This window comes from Dendropsophus ebraccatus, chromosome 3 (assembly GCF_027789765.1).
Source record: "Dendropsophus ebraccatus isolate aDenEbr1 chromosome 3, aDenEbr1.pat, whole genome shotgun sequence".
Lineage (NCBI taxonomy): Eukaryota > Metazoa > Chordata > Amphibia > Anura > Hylidae > Dendropsophus > Dendropsophus ebraccatus.
This window is the reverse complement of record NC_091456.1, coordinates 107,501-124,082: the sequence shown is the minus strand read 5'-3', so window position 1 is coordinate 124,082 and position 16,582 is coordinate 107,501. Positions and strand designations below refer to the sequence as shown.

The 16,582-nt window shown below is 45.7% G+C and overlaps 1 protein-coding gene across 1 annotated transcript in view; it reads left to right on the top strand.

The window, feature by feature from the left end:
- The window catches only part of SLC12A2 (solute carrier family 12 member 2), a 183,794-nt gene that overhangs the window by 161,641 nt on the left and 5,571 nt on the right, over positions 1 to 16,582 (top strand). Inside the window, exon 25 of the mRNA XM_069960696.1 lies at positions 22 to 108. Within this exon, the coding sequence (XP_069816797.1) occupies positions 22 to 108 (87 nt within the window). The remainder of the gene's footprint in view (positions 1 to 21; positions 109 to 16,582) is intronic.

Sequence of the window (16,582 nt, the reverse complement as noted above, 5' to 3'; positions counted from 1 at the left end):
ATGTTACTATGTTTCTTTCAGGATGGCGACGTTACTCAGCAAGTTCAGAATTGACTTCTCTGACATCATGGTCCTCGGTGATATCAACACAAAGCCGAAAAAAGAGAAGTATGTTGCGTCTTTTGTTTGACGTGTAATCGGTGGAGAGTGATGTTTTACTTGCACGTTCCGATCCCTAATCTCTCGGTGCTGCAGCTAGCCGTCTGACCTGTCTCGCATTATGCGGTTATCTCTCCCTGATGCTACATCGTATCCCAGACGCTCTGAGATTGTTTTTTCCTGACATATAGTACTTTGTTAGTGGCAAAATGTGGTCACTGTTTTTTGTGGGGTCTCGTGAAAAACCTAAAAATATCATGGAAAATTCTCATTTATTTTCCTTTTTCCCCATATCTCTTCCTATTCAGTAATGTCTGGGTGGCTGCGCTTCCCGCCCTAGCAGTCTACCATTGTAAGAGCCATAACGTTGGTTACGTTTATATGACAGTCTCATGGCGCGGATTGACAGAATACAGAAATTCCACTGCTGTTTTTTAAATACTACTTTGACCGCGTGCTCGGGTGGTTCCGGAGGTAGCGATAACAAACAGCTACAGGTTTTGTGGGGTTTTTTAAACATTTTATGTAGCTGTTTATTTTGAAGGGGGATACAATGTAACCTTATTATGTACCGGGGGGATCTACTGATCACTATGACCATAGACTGTGTGATATACAAGCCCCCCCAGGGCTTACCACGGTAACAGACCGGAAGCCGGGACCGGCTCACCACTTTGGAACCTGCTTTATATTCTCCAGGTAGTTACAGCAGGAGATCGCCCGCCATACTAACAGCGATGCCGCAGAACCTTATTCTCATCCCGCCCTATCAGTGGTCACTAAGAGGTTAAAGGGGTTTAAAGCGATTCCCACCTCTACTAACATAGTAAAACCTGTAGGGGTAAATATTGTAAGCACAGAAAACAGCTCCCCGCAATGGCAGGAAAATGGGTAAAACTGCCACAAAAATAATGAAATACCAAACAATAAAAAAATAGGAAAGCGAAATTTACATCTGATGGAATCATAAATATGTGTCATTAAAAAGAGGGAGCACAGATGTTCCTCACGCTCAGGAGGGGAGCACAGATGTTACTCAGGAGGGGAGCACAGATGTTCCTCACGCTCAGGAGGGGAGCACAGATGTCACTCAGGCTCAGGAGGGGAGCACAGATGTTACTCAGGCTCAGGAGGGGAGCACAGATGTCACTCAGGCTCAGGAGGGGAGCACAGATGTCACTCAGGCTCAGGAGGGGAGCACAGATGTCACTCAGGCTCAGGAGGGGAGCACAGATGTTACTCAGGAGGGGAGCACAGATGTTACTCAGGCTCAGGAGGGGAGCACAGATGTTACTCAGGCTCAGGAGGGGAGCACAGATGTCACTCAGGCTCAGGAGGGGAGCACAGATGTCACTCAGGCTCAGGAGGGGAGCACAGATGTTACTCAGGCTCAGGAGGGGAGCACAGATGTTACTCAGGAGGGGAGCACAGATGTTACTCAGGCTCAGGAGGGGAGCACAGATGTTACTCAGGAGGGGAGCACAGATGTTACTCAAGAGGGGAGCGCAGATGTTACTCAGGAGGGGAGCGCAGATGTTACTCAGGAGGGGAGCGCAGATGTTACTCAGGAGGGGAGCGCAGATGTTACTCAGGAGGGGAGCGCAGATGTTACTCAGGAGGGGAGCACAGATGTTACTCAGGCTCAGGAGGGGAGCACAGATGTTACTCAGGCTCAGGAGGGGAGCACAGATGTTACTCAGGCTCAGGAGGGGAGCACAGATGTTACTCAGGCTCAGGAGGGGAGCACAGATGTTACTCAGGAGGGGAGCACAGATGTTACTCAGGAGGGGAGCGCAGATGTTACTCAGGAAGGGAGCGCAGATGTTACTCAGGAAGGGAGCGCAGATGTTACTCAGGAAGGGAGCGCAGATGTTACTCAGGAGGGGAGCGCAGATGTTACTCAGGAGGGGAGCGCAGATGTTACTCAGGAAGGGAGCGCAGATGTTACTCAGGAAGGGAGCGCAGATGTTACTCAGGAAGGGAGCGCAGATGTTACTCAGGAAGGGAGCGCAGATGTTACTCAGGAGGGGAGCGCAGATGTTACTCAGGAAGGGAGCGCAGATGTTACTCAGGAGGGGAGCGCAGATGTTACTCAGGAGGGGAGCGCAGATGTTACTCAGGAGGGGAGCGCAGATGTTACTCAGGAGGGGAGCGCAGATGTTACTCAGGAAGGGAGCGCAGATGTTGCTCAGGAGGGGAGCGCAGATGTTACTCAGGAAGGGAGCGCAGATGTTGCTCAGGAAGGAGGGGAGCGCAGATGTTAGGAGGGGAGCGCAGATGTTGCTCAGGAAGGAGGGGAGCGCAGATGTTTGGAGGGGAGCGCAGATGTTACTCAGGAGGTGAGTTTTGGAACGCCCCCTCCCCCCACCTCCATCTTCTCCTCCAGATCAGTCTTTGTTTCCCGGAGCTTTCAGCATCTGGAGAGAAACACTGGGATTCCTGTATCGATTTCTTAAGTAAATTAAGGGTTCAGCATACACTTTTCTACAATTGGAAAAAAGATTCAAACAAAAAAACTATCCCAAAAAAATAATTGAAGGAGCAAAGAAAAGAGCAGAGGGTTTGGATAGAAAGCTACAGGTAATGAAGTTCACAAGTAATCATAGAAGTCTTCTGGAAAATTCTACTTAGAGATCCTTTTTTATCAGAAGTGAGCCAGGGTCCATGTATGATTTTTAGAAGATCTCAAACTTCAGGACAACTGATAGCCCCATCTTATCCCAATTTAAAACCCCAAAAAACTAAAAATGGGAGTTTTTAAAAAAAAATTCAGGGATCTACAAATGTGGAAAAATAGTGTGTAAAACCTGTCCGAATATTGCGAACAAAACAAAAATGCTAAAAAGTAAGGTGTCAGGAGAGGAAATCGCAATTTCACCGTTCTCATGATGTAGCAGTGACTTTGTTATATATGTACTGGGGGGAGGGGGGAACCCTAAAAGTGTCAATCACCCCCCTTTTCCCATGTTATAAATATAAATAAACAAACATGTTTGCTATCACCGCGTGCCTAATCGCCCAAACTAATAATTTATCACATTCCTCATCTCAGACGGTAAACGGCGTAATCGCAAAAAAAATTCTGAAGTGCAAAGTTGCGCATTTTTAGTCGCATTAAATCCAGAAAAATTGTAGTAAAAAGCGATCAAAAAATCACACATACGCAATCAAGGTACCGATAGAAAGAACACATCATGGCACAAAAAAATGACACCTGACACAGCCCCATAGACCAAAGGATAAAAGCGCTATAAGCCGGGAATGGAGCGATTTTAACCCTTTCACAACCTAGGATCATTGATGCCTCAATGCCCAGGTTGTGATTTTACATCTAAAGATCCCATAAGCTGATGTCCCCTAGCTCTGCCGCCTCTCCGATGTCACCTGCCACTGTTACTATCTTATAATAGAGGCAGGGGAGAGAGGGGAGGCGGCAGAGCTCACACTCGCGCCTTCTGTCCTCCCTCCCCCTGCCGGCCTCCGTAGAATTGTCTCTCCGGAGCCCTATAGATACTGCGGTCATGCTGACCACAGTATCTATAGGGTTAACTCTCAGCACCGGAGTGTGGCGGGTCTCCGGCTATCACTGATAGCCAGAACCCGCCGCGGGTGATACAGGCGTAGCTCCTATGCCTGTGTCATCCTCTGCAGTAAATTCACGTTTCTGCAGCGACGGAAATTTACAGTGCAGCGGCGGGAGGGGGTTAAGGAACATATATTTGTTAACAATGGTTTGAATTTTTACAAGCCATCAGATAATATAAACGTTATACATGTTACATATCGTTGTAATCGTAACGACTTGAGGAACATATATAACAAGTCAGTTTTACCCCAGGGAGAACAGCGTAAAAAAAATACCCCCCAAATAAAAGAAAAAAGAAAACACCAGGACAGTTAACAGCAGGGACAGCATGTATGGATGCCTCTAAGGCTGCCTAATCGCACCATTACGCTAAATTCTGGGCAACAGCCGGGTGGTCAACCTCAAGACAATAGTGCTGACCCAGACCAAGATGGCCAAAGCACATGCGACCACGGTCAAAGGCCTGAAGGTCACTTTGAAGGTCAAAGGCCTTGGAGAGTGTTCCCCTGCCAGTGCCTGACAAGCTGACTGCTCCCCTCCTCCCCCCTTAATAACTTGTCTTTTAAAGTTACTAGACTGACCTGGGCTGGGGCATGACACCCCCTGACTACTTTAGCAGTTGAGCTAATTTTCCCTGTATCATGTGACTCACCACTTCTCCTCACCGCTGATTTTATTTTGAATTTGAGTTTGCACTTTGGTGGCCCAGTGGTTAGCACTGTAACCTTGCAGTGCTGGTGTCCTAGGTTCAAATCCCACCAAGGAAAACATCTGCAAGAAGTTTGCATGTTCTCTTCACGTGATCACCTGTTCACACTGCTGCGGTTTCAATAGCGGTGTACCCTGAGGCCCCGTAAGTTTCGAGAAGAATCTAGGGAGGGAATGTCAGTGGTGTGCTTTGAAAATTGAAATTGAACATTAAATAAAAAGACCATAAAGTGGCCTTTACCGGCCTTTTGATGAGGCAGGCGTGGAACCTCCCAAAAATTAGGCCTGACACAGCATGGCACTGAGGACACAGAGAACCATTAAAAGTGAGGTAGCAAGTGAGCCTCCCAACAATTATGCCAGACGCAGCATGGCGGTGAGGACAAAGAGACCCATGTAGAAGCAGTAGCAGGTGTGAGCCTTCCAACAATTATGCCAGACAGTGATGATGCCACCAGCTGCACTGAAGACCCACTCTGACAACACGCTAGCGGTAGGGCAGCCCAGCACCTCCAAGTCAAACTAAAAAAAAAATCAGCGGTGGGGAGAAGTGGTGAGTCACATCCAAGCTCACTGCTAATTGCCCTGTGTAAGAGGGTGGCATATACTATATAGCTGCATTTACCCTCCAAAAACTAGTATGACCACTATATTTTCATAGAAACATAGAAGATTAATGGCAGAAAAAGACCACTGGGTCCATCTAGTCGGCCCTTTTAGTATTTTCTTTCTTATTATCTTAGGATGGATATATGTCTATCCCAGGTGTGTTTAAATTCTGTTATTGTAGATTTACCAACCACCTCTGCTGGAAGTTTGTTCCAGGTATCTACTACTCTTTCAGTAAAATAATATTTTCTCACATTGCTTCTGATCTTTCCCCCAGATAACCCCTCACTGTCTCCTCTTGTTCTTGAGCTCAGTTTTTTACTAAAAACATTTCCCTCCTGAACCTTATTTAGTCCTGTAACATATATAAAGGTTTCCATCATGTCCTCCTTTCCCTTCTTCCTCCTGTAACATATATAAAGGTTTCCATCATGTCCTCCCTTCCCCTTCTTCCTCCTGTAACATATATAAAGGTTTCCATCATGTCCCTCCCTTTTCCTTCTTCCTCCTGTAACATATATAAAGGTTTCCATCATGTCCTCCCTTTCCCTTCTTCCTCCTGTAACATATATAAAGGTTTCCATCATGTCCCCCCTTTCCCTTCTTCCCTCCTGTATATAAAGGTTTCCATCATGCCCCCCCCCTTTCCCTTCTTCCCCCTGTAACATATATAAAGGTTTCCATCATGTCCTCCTTTCCCTTCTTCCTCCTGTAACATATATAAAGGTTTCCATCATATCCTCCTTTTCCCTTCTTCCTCCTGTAACATATATAAAGGTTTCCATCATGTCCTTCCTTACCCTTCTTCCTCCTGTAACATATATAAAGGTTTCCATCATGACCCCTCCCCCCTTTCCCTTCTTCCTCATGTAACATGTATAAAGGTTTCCATCATGTCCTCCCTTTCCCTTCTTCCTCCTGTAACATATATAAAGGTTTTCATCATGTCCTTCCTTTCCCTTCTTCCTCCTGTAACATATATAAAGGTTTCCATCATGTCCTCCCTTTCCCTTCTTCCCTCCTGTAACATATATAAAGGTTTCCATCATGTCCTCCCTTTCCCTTCTTCCCCTTGTAACATATATAAAGGTTTCCATCATGTCCTCCCTTTCCCTTCTTCCTCCTGTAACATATATAAAGGTTTCCATCATGTCCTCCCTTTCCCTTCTTCCCTCCTGTATATAAAGGTTTCCATCATGCCCTCCCTTTCCCTTCTTCCTCCTGTAACATATATAAAGGTTTCCATCATGTCCCCCCTTTCCCTTCTTCCCCCTGTAACATATATAAAGGTTTCCATCATGTCCTCCTTTCCCTTCTTCCTCCTGTAACATATATAAAGGTTTCCATCATATCCTCCTTTTCCCTTCTTCCTCCTGTAACATATATAAAGGTTTCCATCATGTCCTTCCTTACCCTTCTTCCTCCTGTAACATATATAAAGGTTTCCATCATGACCCCTCCCCCCTTTCCCTTCTTCCTCATGTAACATATATAAAGGTTTCCATCATGTCCTCCCTTTCCCTTCTTCCTCCTGTAACATATATAAAGGTTTTCATCATGTCCCCCCTTTCCCTTCTTCCTCCTGTAACATATATAAAGGTTTCCATCATGTCCCCCCTTTCCCTTCTTCCTCCTGTAACATATATAAAGGTTTCCATCATGTCCCCCCTTTCCCTTCTTCCTCCTGTAACCTATATAAAGGTTTCCATCATGTCTCCCCTTTCCCTTCTTCCTCCTGTAACATATATAAAGGTTTCCATCATGCCCCCCTTTCCCTTCTTCCCCCTGTAACATATATAAAGGTTTCCATCATGTCCCTCCTTTCCCTTCTTCCTCCTGTAACATATATAAAGGTTTCCATCATGTCCCCCATTTTCCTTCTTCCTCCTGTAACATATATAAAGGTTTCCATCATGTCCCTCCTTTCCCTTCTTCCTCCTGTAACATATATATAGGTTTCTATCATGTCCTCCTTTCCCTTCTTCCCTCCTGTAACATATATAAAGGTTTCCATCATGTCCTCCTTTCCCTTCTTCCCTCCTGTAACATATATAAAGGTTTCCATCATGTCCTCCCTTTCCCTTCTTCCTCCTGTAACATATATAAAGGTTTCCATCATGTCCTCCCCTTTCCCTTCTTCCTCCTGTAACATATATAAAGGTTTCCATCATGTCCTCCCCTTTCCCTTCTTCCTCCTGTAACATATATAAAGGTTTCCATCATGTCCCCCCTTTCCCTTCTTCCTCCTGTAACATATATAAAGGTTTCCATCATGTCCCCTCTTTCCCTTCTTCCTCCTGTAACATATATAAAGGTTTCCATCATGTCCCCTCTTTCCCTTCTTCCTCCTGTAACATATATAAAGGTTTCCATCATGTCCCCCTTTCCCTTCTTCCTCCTGTAACATATATAAAGGTTTCCATCATGTCCCCCCTTTCCCTTCTTCCTCCTGTAACATATATAAAGGTTTCCATCATGTCCCCTCTTTCCCTTCTTCCTCCTGTAACATATATAAAGGTTTCCATCATGTCCCCCATTTTCCTTCTTCCTCCTGTAACATATATAAAGGTTTCCATCATGTTCCTCCTTTCCCTTCTTCCTCCTGTAACATATATAAAGGTTTCCATCATGTCCTCCCTTTCCCTTCTTCCTCCTGTAACATATATAAAGGTTTCTATCATGTCCTCCTTTCCCTTCTTCCTCCTGTAACATATATAAAGGTTTCCATCATGTCCTCCCTTTCCCTTCTTCCTCCTGTAACATATATAAAGGTTTCCATCATGTCCTCCCCTTTCCCTTCTTCCTCCTGTAACATATATAAAGGTTTCCATCATGTCCCCCCTTTCCCTTCTTCCTCCTGTAACATATATAAAGGTTTCCATCATGTCCCCTCTTTCCCTTCTTCCTCCTGTAACATATATAAAGGTTTCCATCATGTCCCCCCTTTCCCTTCTTCCTCCTGTAACATATATAAAGGTTTCCATCATGTCCCCCCTTTCCCTTCTTCCTCCTGTAACATATATAAAGGTTTCCATCATGTCCCCTCTTTCCCTTCTTCCTCCTGTAACATATATAAAGGTTTCCATCATGTCCTTCCTTACCCTTCTTCCTCCTGTAACATATATAAAGGTTTCCATTATGACCCCTCCCCCCTTTCCCTTCTTCCTCATGTAACATGTATAAAGGTTTCCATCATGTCCTCCCTTTCCCTTCTTCCTCCTGTAACATATATAAAGGTTTTCATCATGTCCTTCCTTTCCCTTCTTCCTCCTGTAACATATATAAAGGTTTCCATCATGTCCTCCCTTTCCCTTCTTCCCTCCTGTAACATATATAAAGGTTTCCATCATGTCCTCCCTTTCCCTTCTTCCCCTTGTAACATATATAAAGGTTTCCATCATGTCCTCCCTTTCCCTTCTTCCTCCTGTAACATATATAAAGGTTTCCATCATGTCCCTCCCTTTTCCTTCTTCCTCCTGTAACATGTATAAAGGTTTCCATCATGTCCTCCCTTTCCCTTCTTCCTCCTGTAACATATATAAAGGTTTCTATCATGTCCTCCTTTCCCTTCTTCCTCCTGTAACATATATAAAGGTTTCCATCATGTCCTCCCTTTCCCTTCTTCCTCCTGTAACATATATAAAGGTTTCCATCATGTCCTCCCCTTTCCCTTCTTCCTCCTGTAACATATATAAAGGTTTCCATCATGTCCCCCCTTTCCCTTCTTCCTCCTGTAACATATATAAAGGTTTCCATCATGTCCCCTCTTTCCCTTCTTCCTCCTGTAACATATATAAAGGTTTCCATCATGTCCCCCCTTTCCCTTCTTCCTCCTGTAACATATATAAAGGTTTCCATCATGTCCCCCCTTTCCCTTCTTCCTCCTGTAACATATATAAAGGTTTCCATCATGTCCCCTCTTTCCCTTCTTCCTCCTGTAACATATATAAAGGTTTCCATCATGTCCTTCCTTACCCTTCTTCCTCCTGTAACATATATAAAGGTTTCCATCATGACCCCTCCCCCCTTTCCCTTCTTCCTCATGTAACATATATAAAGGTTTCCATCATGTCCTCCCTTTCCCTTCTTCCCCTTGTAACATATATAAAGGTTTCCATCATGTCCCTCCCTTTCCCTTCTTCCTCCTGTAACATATATAAAGGTTTCCATCATGTCCCTCCCTTTTCCTTCTTCCTCCTGTAACATATATAAAGGTTTCCATCATGTCACCCCTTTCCCTTCTTCCTCCTGTAACATATATAAAGGTTTCCATCATGTCCCCTCTTTCCCTTCTTCCTCCTGTAACACATATAAAGGTTCCCATCATGTCCCTCCCTTTTCCTTCTTCCTCCTGTAACATATATAAAGGTTTCCATCATGTCCTCCTTTCCCTTCTTCCTCCTGTAACATATATAAAGGTTTCCATCATGTCCTCCCTTTCCCTTCTTCCTCCTGTAACATATATAAAGGTTTCCATCATGTCCCCCCCTTTCCCTTCTTCCTCCTGTAACATATATAAAGGTTTCCATCATGTCCCCTCTTTCCCTTCTTCCTCCTGTAACACATATAAAGGTTCCCATCATGTCCCTCCCTTTTCCTTCTTCCTCCTGTAACATATATAAAGGTTTCCATCATGTCCTCCTTTCCCTTCTTCCTCCTGTAACATATATAAAGGTTTCCATCATGCCCTCCCTTTCCCTTCTTCCTCCTCCTGTAACATATATAAAGGTTTCCATCATGTCCTCCCTTTTCCTTCTTCCTCCTGTAACATATATAAAGGTTTCCATCATGTCCCCCCTTTCCCTTCTTCCTCCTGTAACATATATAAAGGTTTCCATCATGTACCCCTTTCCCTTCTTCCTCCTGTAACATATATAAAGGTTTCCATCATGTCCTCCCTTTCCCTTCTTCCCCCTGTAACATATATAAAGGTTTCCATCATGTCCTCCCTTTCCCTTCTTCCCCCAGACTATACAGATACAAATCCTTCAGTCTTTCCTGATATGGTTTATCCCTCACACCCTCCACCAGTTTTGTTGCCGTCTTTGGACCCGTTCTATTTTATCAATGTCCTTTGTTAGATGACGTCTCCAGAACAGGACACAGTATCCAGATGTGATGTCACCAGAGCTCTATACAGCGGGATCACAATCTCCTCTTCCTACTGGTTATACCTCTAGCTATACACCCCAGCATACCATTATATATATATATATATATATATATATATATATATATATACAGCCCAGCATACCATTATCTATATACCCCAGCATACCATTATATATATATATATATATATATATACAGCCCAGCATACCATTATATATATATATATATATATATATATATATATATATATATATACACACACAGCCCAGCATACGATTTGCTTTCCCCACCGCTTGGTTGCACTGGTGACTCATTTTAAGGCTGTCAGATATCACTGCCCCTAAATCCTTCTCTTCTGAAGTCTTTTCCAACACAGTACTGCCGATGTGATACTCGGATAGAGGATTCCTCCTCCCCAGGTGCATTATTTTACATTTGGAAACGTTGAACTTCAATTTCCACTGTTTGGACACTTATCAAGCAAAGCTAAATCATTTTCCATATTACTGACACCTCCAGGAATATCCACCCTATTGCACACTTTTGTGTCGTCAGCAAACATACAAACTTTACCCACCAACCCTTCTTCTATGTCACTATCCTTACCCACCAACCCTTCTCCTATGTCACTATCCTTACCCACCAACCCTTCTCCTATGTCACTGTCCTTACCCACCAACCCTTCTCCTATGTCACTATCCTTACCTACCAACCCTTCTCCTATGTCACTGTCCTTACCCACCAACCCTTCTCCTATGTCACTATCCTTACCTACCAAACCTCCTTCTATGTCACTATCCTTACCTACCAACCCTTCTCCTATGTCACTATCCTTACCTACCAACCCTTCTCCTATGTCACTATCCTTACCCACCAACCCTTCTCCTATGTCACTATCCTTACCTACCAACCCTTCTCCAATGTCACTATCCTTACCTACCAACCCTTCTCCTATGTCACTATCCTTACCTACCAACCCTTCTCCTATGTCACTATTCTTACCTGCCAACCCTTCTCCTATGTCACTATCCTTACCCACCAACCCTTCTCCTATGTCACTACCTTTACCCACCAACCCTTCTCCTATGTCACTATCCTTACCTACCAACCCTTCTCCTATGTCACTATCCTTACCTACCAACCCTTCTCCTATGTCACTATCCTTACCTACCAACCCTTCTCCTATGTCACTATCCTTACCCACCAACCCTTCTCCTATGTCACTATCCTTACCTACCAACCCTTCTCCTATGTCACTATCCTTACCCACCAACCCTTCTCCTATGTCACTGTCCTTACCCACCAACCCTTCTCCTATGTCACTATCCTTACCTACCAACCCTTCTCCTATGTCACTGTCCTTACCCACCAACCCTTCTCCTATGTCACTATCCTTACCTACCAAACCTTCTTCTATGTCACTATCCTTACCTACCAACCCTTCTCCTATGTCACTATCCTTACCTACCAACCCTTCTCCTATGTCACTATCCTTACCCACCAACCCTTCTCCTATGTCACTATCCTTACCTACCAACCCTTCTCCAATGTCACTATCCTTACTCACCAACCCTTCTCCTATGTCACTATCCTTACCTACCAACCCTTCTCCTATGTCACTATCCTTACCTACCAACCCTTCTCCTATGTCACTATTCTTACCTGCCAACCCTTCTCCTATGTCACTATCCTTACCCACCAACCCTTCTCCTATGTCACTACCTTTACCCACCAACCCTTCTCCTATGTCACTATCCTTACCTACCAACCCTTCTCCTATGTCACTATCCTTACCTACCAACCCTTCTCCTATGTCACTATCCTTACCTACCAACCCTTCTCCTATGTCACTATACTTACCTACCAACCCTTCTCATGTCACTATCCCTACCCACCAACCCTTCTCCTATGTCACTATCCTTACCTACCAACCCTTCTCCTATGTCACTATCCTTACCTACCAACCCTTCTCCTATGTCACTATCCTTACCTACCAACCCTTCTCCTATGTCACTATACTTACCTACCAACCCTTCTCATGTCACTATCCTTACCTACCAACCTTCCTATGTCACTATCCTTACCTACCAAACCTTCTTCTGTCACTATCCTTACCCACCAAACCTTCTCCTATATCACTATCCTTACCTACCAACCCTTCTCCTATACCACTATCCTTACCCACCAACCCTTCTCCTATGTCACTATCCTTACCTACCAAACCTTCTTCTATGTCACTTACAAACATATTTAAAAAGAATAGGACCCAGAACAGACCCTTGTGGCACACCACCTGTAACCAGTCTCTGCTCGGAATATTCACCATTACCAACAACCCTCTGATATCTCTCCTTCAGCCAACCACAAATCCACTGAACTATCCAGGGATTAAGTCCAATCTTCTCCAACTTCTCTATCAGCTCTTTATGGGGGACTGTATCTGCGGCTTTGCTGAAGTCCAGATAGGCGATATCCCCGGCACCTTTATCCAGCACTTTTGTGACATAATCAAAGAAATCAATGAGATTATTCTGACATGATCGGCCCTCAGTAAAGCCATGCTGATTTGGATCCATCAAATTGTTGATTCTTAAATATTTTTTCATTTCTTACTGCAGTCACATCCAAGCTCACTGCTAATTGCCCTTAGTAAGAGGGTGGCATATACTATATACCTACAGTTACCCACAGATTGTATACATTGGTATGGTCAGCAAGGTACTCCCTCACCATCTTCCTGATGGCTTCCCCCCTACTCTGTCTAGACTGGGGACGGTTGACATAGTCTTGCTGGGGTGCCATGAAACTGTCAAAGGCCTTGGAGAGTGTTCCCCTTCCCCTTGACAAGCTGCCGGTCCACCCCTCTTCTGGCGCTAGTGGTGTCAGATGGGAAGTAAATTATCAACTTCCGCACCAGGGCCTGTTGATATTGATTCACTCTTATACTGCGTTCCTCGGCAGGAATGAGAGTGGAAAAGTTCTGTTTGCACCGAGGGTCCAGGAGGGTGAACACTAGAGATGAGCGAACCTGGAGCATGCTGGAGTCCATCTGAACCCAGGCATTCGGCATTTGATTAGCGGTGGCTGCTGAAGTTGGATAAAGCCCTAAGGCTATGTGGAAAACATGGATATAGTCATTGGCTATATCCATGTTTTCAAGACAACCTTAGAGCTTTATCCAAGTTCAGCAGCCCCAGCTAATCAAATGCCGAATGCTCGGGTTCAGATGGACTCCAGCATGCTCGAGGTTCGCTCATCTCTAGTGATCACCCAGTAATCGGTGTTGTCAAAAAAATTTTTAACCCGAAGGTCACAGGAAAGACAGCCTAACATAAAGTCAGCCATGTGCGTCAGGGTCCTAACACGCAAGAATTCCCTCTCCTCAATCGGCTGCCTCAATTTCCTCCTCCTCCTCCTCCTCCAACAATTCCTCCTCCTCAGGCCATACACGCTCAACAGCTAAGGATTGAGCATGGCTACCCTCTTCAGTCGCGGCAGCAGTCTGCTCCTCTTCCTCCTCTACTTCGTGCTGAGAAACATACCTAAGGGCAGTCTGGCTATCTAGCGGCGGATGTTTCAGTCTCAGACTTCAGGCTGAGCTGGGAGGTTTGAAGCAGCGGGACGGTGAGGCTGATGATGGCGGCATCGCCGCTGACCATCTGTGTTGACTCCTCAAAGGGGCCCAGTACCTGACAGATAGCAGACATCTACGTCCACTCCTCATTGTAGATTTGAGGAAGCTGACTGACCTGACTACCGCTTCTTACTGAGGTTGACATCTAGCATTCCACAATGGCTGCGTTGCTGGTAAACCCTGGCTACCATCTGGAAGGTGGAATTCCACCGCATGGGCACATGAACCACCCCAAAATTTAGCCTGACACAGCATGACAGTGAGAACACAGGGAACCATTAAAACAGAGGTAGCATATGCACCACCCAAAACTTAGCCTGATACCACGGACATACAATAGATGACCAGACAGCCCTGCAAAATAGTCAAATTTGAATTCGTCTATATGTCGAATTGAAGTTGATTTGATTTGAAAATAAAAAATAGGCCATAAAGTGGCCTTTAACGAAGAGCTGAATTCTGCCTTTGAAACAGCTAAAAAATGAAAGGACGGCAGAGGACACCCGCAAGTTTACATCCACAGGTAATATGGTTCGAAATGGACAACACAACGAGGATGCTAAATTAGGATCCACCATTTTCACTGTCTGTTCCTTTGAACGGTGGTGAGTATCTTGGAGATACAATAGATGACCTGACAGCCCGCAAAATAGCACTTGAATTGCAGTCGATTTGATTTGAAAATTGAAGTTGAAGATAAAAAAAAAAAAAAAGACCATAAAGTGGCCTTTACCGGCCTTTAGATGAGGCAGGTGTGAAACCTCCCAAAAATTAGGCCTGACACAGTAGAGTACCGAGGGACAGCCACCGCCATGAGGCTCCTAAAAGCCTCTGTCTCTACCAGCCGATAGGGCAGCATCTCCAGGCTCAGCAGTTTGCCTATGTGCACATTTAGGGCTTGTGCATGCGGGTGAGTGGCCGTGTATTTGCGCTTCCGTGCAAAGGTCTGCTGCAGGGACAGGTGAATGCTGCGCTTGGACACCTTGCTGGAGGGTGTGGAGCATAGTGGAGGTGAAGGGGTGCGTGTAGGGTGGGAGGCGCTCGTGCCTGGGACCTGGGTGGGGGGACTGACAGAGCCAGCACCTGACACAGGGGAAGGAGCAGGGGTGCGACTTGCAGTCACTGAACGGCCTTGGTTCCACTGAGTGGGGTGTTTAGCACTCATATGCCTGCGCATGCTGGTAGTGGTTAGGCTGGTAGTGGTGGCTCCCCTGCTGATCCTGGCGTGGCACACGTTGCACACTACAGTCCGTCGGTCATCCGCTCTTTCTTTTAAAAACCTCCAGGACTTGCGAACATCTAGCCCTGGCCACGGGAGTTTGACTCCTAGAAACAGTTGCTGATCTACTTGCTCTGCCCCTGCTTCTCCCTCTGCCCACCCCTCTTCCTCTTCCAACCGGTCCTGCGGGTGATCTTGCCCCCCCTCAGAAGCACGGTCTTCACTAGGCTTATCCACCCAGCTCGGGTCAGTCACCTCGTCCTCATCCACCAGCTCCTCACTCTTCACTTTGCGTTACATCCATGACAACAACCTCACTGTCTGACAACCGGGTCTCATCGTCATCATCAGAAACCTCTTCCAACCCCGCTTGCAAGTCCCCACTCTCATCAGCCACTGACTGCCTGAGCTGCATAGTTTGGGCATCAGGACAGATCGACTGCTCCGGTTGCTCGGACTCAGGGAAGGGTCCAGAAAAGAGTTCCTGGGAGCCTGGTGGTGGTGGTGGATGGAGGGGCCAGGCTGTGGGGAAGGAGGCGGAGCTAATGGAGCAAGGGTTCCTCTCCCTTGGGTAGCGTGGGAGGACTGCGTGGAAGAGTGGTGGATCAGATACTGGACATATTATCCGCTATCCACGTCATCACCTGTTCACACTGCTGCGGTTTCAGTATCGGTCTACCATGAGACCCCGTAAGTTGTGAGAAGAAGCTAGGGAGTGGACGTCTGTGGTGTGCCACTGCTACCTCCTCAACAGGTGCTGCTGTGTCACCCTGCCCTGAACCACGGCCTCTGCGAACTGCATCGTTTCTAACCCCACGCCCTCGTCCTTGACCCTTACCCCTGGGGTTCACCATTTTATGGACACTGCACAGTCAAGACTGAGAGAGCTGCACTACAGATCACAGCAAGCCAAGAAAATATATTACTCAGACTACTTTTGGAGGTAGTCGTATAGAGTCTGTGTGTGTAAGTGGTGTTTTGTGGTGTATAGCAGCACTTACACAGGGCAATAAACAGTGAGCTTGGGTATGGCAGCGCTAAGATAGAAGAACATATACTGCTCACACTAGTATTTGGAGGTTGTCGCATAGAATCTGTGTGTAAGTGGTGGTATATGGTCTATCCCACCTGTTACACAGGACAATTAACAGTGAGGTTCTATGTAGGTGTACTACAAATCACAGCAATATAATGTACAACAGCAGCAGCACCAGCCACAAAATAACATATTAGTACTGAGCACATCTTAGGGGTGTGTATACAACACCTAATGCCCCCTTTCTGCCAGCAGCCGGTCACCACAGTGTGCTGGTTAAATCGTGGTAGATGCACTGCAAGTCCCAGCCAGCAGTCTAGAGTAATACAAAAAAATAAAGATTTGAAGCCCTTACAAAGGCTGTTTGGTTATTTTTCTAGTATTCCCTGCCTACTGGAACGCTATTTCCCTCCCTAACACTCTCCCTGACCAGCAGCAGCTCTCTCCCTGATCTCTTCCAGCATGCATGTGAGACGAGCCTTGGCGGCCGAGATTTTTATATGGCAGGGTCATCTGATCCGGCCAACCAATCACTGCTATCGACATGTATGGGTCCCACGTCATCGCAGGATGTACCAA